The sequence below is a fragment of the Cnephaeus nilssonii genome, assembly GCF_951640355.1.
Source record: "Cnephaeus nilssonii genome assembly, chromosome: 14".
Classification (NCBI taxonomy): Eukaryota; Metazoa; Chordata; class Mammalia; order Chiroptera; family Vespertilionidae; genus Cnephaeus; species Cnephaeus nilssonii.
The window spans coordinates 8,176,087-8,187,116 of NC_137085.1; the positions used below are offsets into that span (position 1 = coordinate 8,176,087).

The 11,030-nt window shown below is 62.9% G+C and overlaps 1 protein-coding gene across 1 annotated transcript; it reads right to left on the reverse strand.

The window, feature by feature from the left end:
- Positions 1-1,258: 1,258 nt before the first annotated feature.
- On the reverse strand, positions 1,259-10,792 carry ADGRD2 (adhesion G protein-coupled receptor D2; the record flags this gene model as incomplete). The annotated part of the gene is given in 18 exon segments (XM_079790814.1): positions 1,259-1,270; positions 1,556-1,614; positions 2,185-2,367; positions 2,513-2,579; positions 4,928-5,030; positions 5,876-5,991; positions 6,084-6,179; positions 6,182-6,222; positions 6,643-6,652; positions 7,464-7,745; positions 8,009-8,056; positions 8,058-8,095; positions 8,854-8,971; positions 8,973-9,478; positions 9,481-9,504; positions 9,774-9,860; positions 9,863-10,003; positions 10,786-10,792. Coding segments are annotated over 18 exon segments (1,938 nt in total).
- Between the last annotated feature and the right edge of the window lie 238 nt (positions 10,793-11,030).

Sequence of the window (11,030 nt, forward strand, 5' to 3'; positions counted from 1 at the left end):
GGGGGAAGCGGCTCGGTTGCTATGAGCGGCCTTAGCAACCCACTCATTCAAGGGAGACAAAGGCGCTGTCACTTGAGCGCAGAGGCGCTGCTGCCGCTTTCTTGCTCCCACAGACGCGCTGTGCCTGCGGGGGTGGGGGTCCGGGGGCCGCTGGGCGCGGGGAGGGAGGGCTGGGGGGGCGGAGGGTGGGAGAGCAGTTCACGCCCCTGGGAACGCACATGCGGCGAGGCGCCTGCGGCCTCCCAACAGGCCTGCAGGGGGCGCCTCCAGCCCACTTTGTAGAAGGGGAAGCTGCCACTCCAAGGGGCTGGGGACACTGCAGGGATGAAGGCCCGCTGGGACGCTGGGGGTCACAGACCTGGGTTCAAATGGGCCCACGCTTACACCTGTGTGATTACCCCCGCGCCTCAGTTTCCCAGCTGCTGGGCTGGGGACCTGACCCCACCTCTGCCACTGACCCTGGCTAGTCCTGGCTCCTTTTTGTGCCTCAGTTTCCTCATCTGTACAATGGGAGGTGGACGGCACCTCCATTTTCCCAGGTCACCAGATTCAAGGCAGCGAAGGCCTGGGGTTTGGTGCAGAGCCCAGGGAGGGCTCCATCAGCAGGCCTCTAGCTCCAGCTGAACAGGATCACGGAGCTGGAGGCGGGCAGTGCTGAGCCGGCCCCTAGCAGGGTGGGCTCTGGTGTGACTGGGGGAACTCCGGCCCAGGGGTCCCCGCAGCTCCTTTCCCGCGGGGCTGAGCTACCCACAGGTGCCCCAGCACGCCCCCATCGGCTGTCCTGCGGGGAAACCGAGGCCTTGGAGGAGACCACTGGCCCCTCGCTGGGTTTGGAAGGCCTCTCAGAGCCCGAGGTATCGGGATGGGGGCGTGGTGGGGGGTGAGGCCAGGAGGCCAGGCTTCGGGGCCGGAGAGAGTGGGCGCACAGAGGAAGGCGGACTCTGGGAAGGCGGGCTTCTTGCTCACTGCCACTCCCGAAGCACCAGCTCTGGGAAGGGGACCCGAACTGACGGGCTAAGTGACCTCTCCCAAGGAGCCCTGCACTGTCACAGACGGAGCCCAGGGTGCCAGTGGGGGGGCTTCCGGGCCCCCCCAAGGAGCGGAGTGAGAGGAAGGCCCGTGGATTGTGAGGTCAGGAGTGGTTGCTTTTCAGATCCCTTTCCAGTATTCTGGTGCAGTGTGGGGAAGGGGTGTCCAGGCGCCCAGGGGCAGAGGGGAACCCCTGAGGTGGGAGCTCTACCTGAAGCCTTGGATGCTGTCACTCCACAGCCTGAGGACAGAGGGACTGGTCAGGGGGCTGGGCCCCACTCCTCCTCCCCGCTTCCCCGGGGCCCTTAGCTACCTTGGTGATAACTCCCCCTCTCCGAGTGGCCTTGGCATTCAGATCCTGCCAGGGTGCAGTCAGCCCCTCGCAGCTGATAACTGAGGATGGGGGCCCTGGGTCCCCAGAGGAGCCCACCACCCCAACCCCACCTAGTCCCTGTGGTTTCCCCAGCCCTGCTGGACACACTTGCTAGCCCCTAGCAGAACCCGGTTGTCCCTGTCCCAGCCTCACCGGTCTCTCGGGTTCTGCAATGGAGGAGAAAGTTGTGGGGATCCTGGGACTGTGGGTCCCTAGTGGGGGGAAAACATTCAAGGAGGTGAACTTTGGGGAGGGCTGAGGCAGGAATCTCTCCCTCTCTCTCTCTCTGCTCCCCCATTCTGGGTGGGGACCTCAATATCAAAGAACCTAGGAATCCATTCAAGGGCTTACCCTCCAGGTTGATGATGAGGAAGTGGAAGGCCCAGAGAGGGAAGGTAACTTGCCCAAGGGCACACAGCAGGTGAACCAGAAGCCGGGATTGGAACTCCTACCCTGGCCTTCAAGCCACTCAACCCATACCCTGTCTCAGGGCCCTGATCCTCACCCACCCACCTGCCTTCTGCACGGGCACCCAGGGAAGGCGACCCTGGGCAAGCGCCACCCCTGGGCGGGGAACCAGGGCCCCTGTTCCCTGGTGGTGGTGGTGGTGGTGGGAGGAAACCAGCCATTTCTAAGCCACCCCCAGGCGCCACGGTGACAGGATTTCCTGGACCTCAGGCCCTTTGTTTATCAGATGTGCTGTTGCCCTCCCAGCTCTACCTGAGCAGTGGGGAAACTGAGGCACTGGGAGGCACTCACACTAGAGGGTGGTGAGGCCATACCTCTGAGAGCCAAGTGTCTTCGGGGTGGAGCCAAGGCTACGGGGTTGTTTGGGGCCGCCTCCCAGGGACCTGAGGGCCTGGGGTGGGATGCCCGGCCCTGGGGGCTGGATCGGGCCTGAAAGGAGAGGTTGTAGCAGCTGGGACCCGGCTGTGGGGGGACCTCCCACCCCTCAATCCCTGAGCCTGCTCACACCACGAGCGCCTGGCTGCCTTCTTCTCAGCCACCCTCTGCAGGGCGCTCCGGACCTGGGGGTGGGCGTCGGGGTCAGGCCTGGGACCTCTCCTGACCCCTAGGGGCCAGGAGCCCATCAAGGTAAGCTCCTCTTACCCCAGCCCCCACCGATGTCCCCCCACTCCCCATTGTAGGCGGCGTAGACCAGGAAGATGTAAGGCCCCCTGCCCTGACCGGTTTGGCTCAGTGGATAGAGCGTCGGCCTGTGGATTGAAGGGTCCCGGGTTCGATTCCCGTCAAGGGCATGTACCTTGGTTTCCAGCACATCCCCAGTAGGGGGTGTGCAGGAGGCAGCTGATCGATGTTTCTCTCTCATCGATGTTTCTAACTCTTTATCCCTCTCCCTTTCTCTCTGTAAAAAGTCAATAAAATATATAAAAAATAAAATAAAATAAAAGATGTAAGGCCCCTGGGGACAGACCCAACAGGTATGTGGGTGTCATTGCCTGCGGCCACCTTCCCCAACCACTTAGCTTGGGGCCACAGCAGAGACACACGCAGAAGTCCTCAGAGAAACAGGCTGATGGGCACAAACCCTGCCCAGCCCAGCTCCGGCACTGGGGACGGGCAGCTGGCATTCTATGGCAGAGAACCGGGAGGGCCTCGCCCACTCCACCCGCCCCTTCGGCCTCTCGCCTCTAGGCAGCCTCTGCCCTGCATCCCTCCATGCCCCACCCCCAGGCCTGCCCCTCCTCACAGCCTCACCCCACTGCAAGGTGGGGGGTGGGAGGGGGTACACCTTCCTGAAGCTCCAAGGCTAAGTCAGATCCTGGGATTGATTTCAGAGAGGGAGAGGGAGAGACAGAAACATCAATGATGAGAGAGAATCATTGATTGGCTGCCTCCTGCACGCCCCCTACAGGGGATCAAGTCTGCAACCCGGGCATGTGCCCTTGACCAGAATCGAACCCAGGACCCTTCAGTCCTCAGGCCGAGCTCTATCCACCGAGCCAAACCAGCTAGGGCCCTGGGATTGCATTCTGACTATGCCTCTAGTTCAGTGGCCCTCACCTCTCTGAGCCTCTGTCTCTTCATCTGGAAAGTGGGGAGGAGGCCAGGACTTGCTCCTGATGGGATTGGGAGGCGCTGTGTGTGCAGGGCTCGGGGCCGTGGCGTGGGCATAGCTGGCTCCCCTCCCCACACATGTGAGGACCAGGAGGCCTCACCACTCACCAAGCATCACCCCTTAGGGTCTTACTTGACCCGCACAGTAGCTCCATGTGGTGGGGTGGACTCATTCTCCCCATGTGATGGAGAGGGACCCTGAGGCCTGGCGTGGGGGACAGAGCCGCAGACCTGGGCTGACTGGGAGGGGGCAGGAGAGGTCACACTCAGAGAGATGGAGAGGCCGGGTAAGTGACAGAAAGAGGGGCTCAAAGACCCACAGGAGGGAGACAGAGAGGCCCAGGAAGAGCCAGGTGGGATTGAGGCCAAACGTGATGGGGACAGTGACAGAGAGAGGCTGAGAGACAGAGAAAGACTCTCTTAGAAAAAAATTCAGGGACAGAGACAAAGAAGTGAGACACCAGAGAGGAAAGGCGGAGGAGGAAGGGAGGGAGGCAGAGAGGGCGGGGATGGTGGCACGGGCAGCCTGCAGCTCTGTCCAGCCGAGGGCCACAGGCAGGGATGGAGCTGCAGTCAACACCATGGCAACGGGATGCTGCTGCCCGCCCCCGCCCTCCACTGCCCCCGCCTCCCCGCCTCCCCGCTCTGTGCCAGGTGGAGAAACCAGGCAAGGGCACAAGTATAGGGGCAGAGCTGGAATGTGAACCCACCATCCCCTTGGCCTACATGGTCCCCCCAACCTCTGTGCCTACGGTTCCCAGCTCCCCCAGCCCGGGTCTCTCTCAGGGCTGAGAACTGAGGTGGCTCGTGGCTGGACAAAGGCAAGCCCCATGCTCCCTCCCAGAGCTCCAGGGGTTCAAATCCCAGCTCTGTCCCCTTAGCAAGGCCCCTGAGGACAGCGACCGAGGCCACCCCTTCTCGGTGGCTCAGGACACAGGCTCCGACAGGCACGCCAGGAGGGTTCCTGCAGGCCCCCCATTTCTGCTTCATTTATGTGGGTCAACCCCTTTGCTGAACTGCTGTCCTCACCAGTGGAGCATTTCCTGCTGACCTCAGAGCAGGCACAGACCCCAAGGGGAAAGGTCCCTGGTGTCCTACACGCTCCCCTCCCCCCAGCTGCCTGCAGTGGCTCTAGCACCAGCCCGGGCTGGAACTTCCGCCTCACCAAGAATGTCAGGGCAGCGGGATCTTAAGGATTCCCTTTTCGGCCTCAGTTTTTCCAACCGTCAAATGGGCCACAAAATCCTCACTGATATTCTGCTCTTCAATTTGAGGTTTTGTTCCCACCCCCATCCTCCCCTCCTCCTCTTGATAATGTCCAGGGTTGCTGTTAGTGCCTCCCATATGGGGAGGTAACTCCCTCCCCAGTCCCAACAAACCAGTCGCCCTCTGAGTTCCAGTGCACGTTAGAGCCCTGGTCCCAGAGGGTCCAGGCCCTGGAGGTACCTGGAAGGAGTTGAGGCTCACGGCGGCGTAGGCCCAGGCCGGGCTGAGGTGCGCCAGCATGCCAACCGGCCAGGGCAGGCCCAGCATGGGCTTCACTGAGGCCCTGTGGAGAGCAGGCAGGGCTGATCAGGGTTCGGGGGTGGGTGGGGGTGGGGAGTGATGGGGGGGTGGGGGGAGAGCGGCATGTGGGAAGCGCCTGGGAGGGGCTGGAGTTGCAGGCCGGGACCCCGGCTCAGAACTCAGGCATAGCTGGACTTGGCTGTCCCTCCCCGAAGACCCAGAGGTAGCATGAAGTAGGGTCATGGCTCTGGGGAGATGGGGTTCCATCCCAAACCTGACTTGAAGGAAGGGGTGACAGCTGCCCAGAGGGAGGGCTGAGGCCTGGGCAGTGGGTCCAGGGGGACATGGAGACCGGAAGGGCTTTCTCTCCCCCTCCTCAAGGACCCCTGGAGCACCCTGGCTTTTCCGGGACCCACCGGCTTGGGTGCCACACCCTTGGTGGGTGGGGAAGAGAAGGCCAGAGAGGAGTCAGAGCTTCTGGAGAAAGACCAGGGGTGCCGCCCCTCCCAGAGGGCGAGGCCTTGGAGACTGCATCATCCCCTGAACCTGAACTTCTGGGGACTCCCTTACTTGTCCCTACCCAGTCATCACTGCCTTCTGCAGGTGGTGAGCCCCTAGGACAGGGCTAGTGTCCACCCCCCGTCATATACAGGATCAGTGTACCATCCCACATGCTTACCATGGGCACGTGCTTACACACATCCACAGTATGTGAATGCATGCACACACAAGCATGGACACATGCACATACATGTCATATATAGCCTTGTACTCATGAACATACATTGCCAAACCTACAACCAACATGGACTCATATGTGGTCCCGCCCAGCGAGCCTCATACCTGGCTCCCCCACTTCTTCCTGCTGCCCCCAGGCTAGGGCCTCACCATATCTGGATCCTGACCTGCTGCTGCAGGCAGGGCTGCGGGCTCAGCATGCGGGCACGGCGGCGATCACGGGACACGGTGACCATCACCACGCGGACCAGGATGCAGGTATTGGCCTGGAGACCTGGTGTCAGTGGGGGAAAGGGCCCCCCTCCCCCACCCTCACACGTCTGTCCTCCCCACCAGGACCCCCAGGCCTTCCGCTCACAGTCAGCACGAAGAGCACGGGTCCCACAAAGGCCCAGATGGTGTCTGTGTGCACATTGAGCCAGCAGTGGCCCGTGGCCACGTAGTCATGGGGGGGGGGGGGACAGCCAGGGTGATGGCCACAGTGGCCACAGGCTCCCCTAGGGGAAGGAGAAGTGACCTCAGGACCTTGCCGCCCATTCTGCCCTCTCCAGGGCCCAGCCCCCTCCAGATTTTCAGCCCACAGCTATCCTATAGGAGCAGGCATGCTGAGAGCACTGGGGAGAGGCGGGGCGGGCCTGGTGCTTTGGGGTGACACTGGAGCCCTGAGTCGCTGGGGAGTGGGGGAGCTGAGATTGGGTTGAGGGCATAGGGCTGGGAATCCACAGAGATGGCGGGCTGGCATGGGGTTTGCTGGTCCCGGATCAGGGAATCGGTGCTGGAGGTGGGGGCTGAAGCAGGTGAAGTGGAGGAAGATGGAGAAGAATTGTCCTTTGCCAACTGGGCCACATTCTAAAGACAGCGCCGTGCCCCCTGCTTCTTTAGTCTGACTCAGTGCTGGACCTATAATAGCAGCTCACCTTTTAGATCCTAAAAGGAAAGCCTTGTGGGGGTTAAGGACAGGACAGAGAGGGGAGAATGCACTAATGGGACACCTACTTGCTCTATGCTGGGCAAGGCACCCAATTCACCCATTTGCTCCTCTCCATTGCCTAAGCATAGCACCCCCATTCTCCAGGGAAGAAAACTGAGGTTCCAAGTCCAGCATATCCTAGCCTATCCCAGTGCCTCAGGTCCCCAGCTAAATGTGGGCTTACACCTTCCCCAGGATGGGGAGTCCACCACCTGAACAGGTGAACCATTCCATGGAACCAGCCTCCTGTGCTGGGTCATCCCCTCCATATCCCCAAGCTCAGGCCCCAGCTCTGCCCTCTGAGGCCAAAGGGGGATCGTCTCTGCTCCTTCAGCCCCAGAGAATTGCAGGCAATGTCCACGACCCCTTGCTTTCTCCCTTCTGTAGGCTGGTCACTCCCAAGCCCACAGCCACTTTTGCGAGGGTGAGGTTCCAACACCCACACCCTCTGGAGAGCATCTCTCGGGCTCCCCGGAGTGTCTGAGCCTTTGTGGCAGACAAGATGGCTGAGTACCCAGCATCCAGGACCTCCCACATAAGGTGGTCCCCAGATTCTTGGCCATGGGGGAAGCCCAGATTGATTAGTGGCTCTCACTAATTTTTAACTGTTGTTCAAGAGCAGTTGTATGTGAAAGTTCAACTTACAAAACAGACAAAAGCGGAACTACTCTTGATGGACGGGAAGATGGAGTCAGGGCTACACCCCAAGCTGGTGGCAAAGTTGGAACCAGAGCCCAGGCCCTGCCCCACCCGCTCTGTTAGCCTCACCTCGCTCACCGACAGCCACGCACCGGCCAGCTGCTCCTCCAGGACCAGGCTGGCCACAGACAGGACGCCCCGGCCCAGCTCCCCCCAGGGTCCTGTCCGGGGCTCCGGCTCCCCAGCCGCAAGGGCTGTCACCCTCCGCAGGAAGTGCACGACAGCCAGCAGCGCGGCCGGGCCCGGGGTAGTTGCCTCCTTTGCCAGGACTCTCGCCAGGATTCCTAGGAAGCCGGAGGCCTTGGCCAGGGACAGGTCTCCGAGGGCTTCAGAGAGGGGGTCGGGGAGGAGCTGTGGGCAGAGGATCCACTTACTGCAGGTCTGGCTGTCAGGAGGGGATCCCCTGGGACCACACGTGGGCTCTGCCAGGGTCTTCTTGGTGGGTGGGGGTCTCATTTGTCACCCAGTTCTCAAGCGTCCCAAAACAGGGAGCATAAACAACCCCAAACCCTGCAGACACCTTAGGGGGGTGTTCCTTTACAGGGGAGGAAACTGAGGTGCAGGGAGGTACCCATAGTGCCCCAGGCTCTGCAGCACCCTGGAAGGGGGCTCACCACGATGGCGCTGGCCAAGGCGTTGACTCGGCTGATAACATCCTGGCCCCGGCCCTGGCAGGGCATCCTGCAGCCGCTGATAGGGCTCTGCGAGGGAGGGGATGCCAGGCTGGGTTCTGGGCAGCCCTCCTCCCGGAGATCTCCACCACCATGTGCTGCCCGGGGAGGAAGAACACCTGGACGGCTATGTGTCTGGAGTCTTACAGATGGGTTTCTAGATGGGGAAACTGAGGCACAGAATGGCAAAATCACTTGCTCAAGGTCACATATCTGGGACTCACCCGAGGTCTGGATGGCCCACTGACCTGTGGTCTTGACTCCCTAAACTCCCAGGCTGTGCCAACTGCTCATTGCCCCTGGGCTTACACTGCTCCACACCCAGCTTCCCCTTCCGCAGAGCCCAGGGCCGGGCGGGAGCGGCGCAGAGCCCTGGATGCGGGGTCCTGGCTCCCACGTGGGGCACTCCTCTGAGGGCGCTGGCCAGGGTGGGAGAGGTGTCAGGGCCGCATCCTGGCTCCTCCGCGGTCCCAGTGACCCACTGGCCTTGAAGGTGCCTGGCACCTGAGCGGGAGCCAGGACTCGTGGTCTGGGAACCGGGAGGAGGGGCTGCAGCCGGCTCCAGGCACCATAGGCGGCTAGGGGGCGAGCGCGCTCAGGCTATTGGCCCTGGACGAATCCTCGCGGGACCCGCCCCTGGAGAAGAAGTGGCCAGAGTTGTCCGTGGCCAGGTTGGCATGGGGTGCTCTGGGGATGCACGGGACAAAAGGGAATGCACGGGACAGGGGGCGGGCGTTCAGCCAAAGGCAGGATGAGGTCTGGCTGCCAGGGGGCGCGGTGGGCCGTACCCGGACAGAGAAGGCGCACCCGCACCGGCGGCAGGAGTGAGGGCGTGAGGTCCAGGGCGCCCAAGTCCCAGCGGAAGAGCAGGCCTGGGGGAGGGTGTGTGTGTGGGGGGGTGGGGGGGACAGGCCCGTGCCCGCTGCAGCTGCGCGGGGCTCAGTGCCCGGGCCCAGAGGTGGAAATCGGTGAGGTTGCCACTGAAGGCGTCACGCGCCGAGAAGCCACCGCCCAGAGAGTCCTGATCTTGACCCGGCACAAGGATGCCGCCCGGTGGCACCGGCTGGCCCGCGCGCCGCCGCCCGTCCGCGAATAGCGCCCGGCGCCCGCCGCGCTGCTCCCAGGTGGCACACACATGGTGCCAGTGGCCTTCCGCGTGGAAGGCGACGAGGATGGGCGCGTGGTGCCCGCGCACCACGAGCGCGGCATGCACGGTGCCGCCCGGCTCGGCGAAGGCGCTCAGCTGCAGCGCGTTGGGCAGCGCGGGGACCGCCGGAGAGAAGAGCGCGGCGGGGTGGGTGCTGGTGCCGGGCGCGGCGGCCCCCCACTGCACGTGCAGGCTCGCCGTCAGCGCCCCCAGCGCCGGCACGGGTGCCCGCAGCCGCGCCGCCCTGTCCGCCGTCCTCTCCCCAACACCAGCGCCGCCGTGGTTCGTGCGCCTGCGGGGACGCACGGGCTGGGACCTCAGTTTCCCCAGCGTCGCGCGCCATCCTACCCTACCCCTGACGACCCTTTAGGCTGCAGGGTCCTTTCTGGGGGTTGGTGCCTCCCTCCCTCCCTCGGGAAGGAAGCAGTGAGGGCTCAGGTGCCCATGCCTAGGAGTCAATGTGCTGGGACTTCCTCTGGGCTCAGCCTGTAAGGGCTTCCACTGTGCGTTCCCATCTCTGGGGTCACCAAAGCCTCGACCACCCCCCAGGCCCACACTCACGTCTCCGTGGGGCTCTTTGTAGAGGGGCCTTTCCTTGGGCCACCCAGATGGGGTCGGGCAGGCGTGAAGCGAGGACCACATCTGGAGACCCAGTGCCAAGTGGCCAAACCGCTGGTCACAGGACTCCTGGGCCTGCCACCAGCTCAGCCGGGGCCCCGGGAACTTGCATCTCCCATCTGCAGTCTCCACCACCGCCCCGGGGCCACCGGAGCTGCAGGCGAGAGGGGAGGCTGTGGGAGAGCCCAGAAAGAAGGCGGGACTCACACATCAGGGAAGAGGTGGGCCCAGGCTGCCCCCTAAGCCTGTGCTCTTTCTCTCTGGGAGTCTGGTGGTGACTCCACTCTCCCCGTGTCCTTTGTATGTCTTCTGGCCCTCCTTGCCTTAGGATCCCACATCTTATCCCTGTAGCCCAAGTTACCACCTTCCCATCCTTGGCAACGCCCCTGCCCCTGGAGCCCCCAGCGCAACTGCCTGGCTTCTGTGAGGTCGCATTTCCCAGGAGATGGCCGGTACTGGGGAAGGGGGGGGCTCCGTGGACCCCGAGCAGTTTGGGCCGAGGCCTGGCCTAATCTCTTCTCCCCAGAGCCAAGGGCCATTCATCGGCTTTCCTGGTGGGCGGTTGAGACAGGCCCCTTGTCTCCACAGACAAGGCCTGGAGGCCGTGGGTGAGTGATAGCCAGGGAGTCCTTGGGCTCATTGCAGAGATGGGGTGAGGGTGGTGAGGGCGGCCGGGGCCCTCATCCCTGGGCCTGGCCTGGCCTGGCCTCTCAGCCAAGTGGCCATAGTCCAGGGCGAGGGATTTGGAAGGAGGAGCCAGCAGCGGGGATGCTTTCACTTTGGGGTGGCCATGAGCCCCACAGAACTGGGGCTTGGACACCAACTTCCAGGTGACCTGGACCTGTCTCTTTACTCCGTGTCTCCACGGAATGTGGAGAAGCACAGCTTCCTCGCGGGACTCCGAGGGGGGCTGTGAGAAGCACTGGGTGAGTATCCTTCCTCTTTCCCACCTCACACTCCATCGCCCCGCCTGTGGCCACAGTGCGTTTCTGTTCTCAGCTCTGGGCCTTTGCACGCACTATTTCCTCTGCCCAGGAATGGGTGGGAGCACCCCTCCTCCGAGTCTTTTCCGGCTCACTTCTACTCATGCTTCAGGTCTCAGCTCGGACCTTCTGGGATGCTTTCCCTGCCCCCACCTTAATCTGTTTCGGGAACCCCCAGATCCCTACAAATGCCAGTCTGACTGTCTCTACTCTGCCC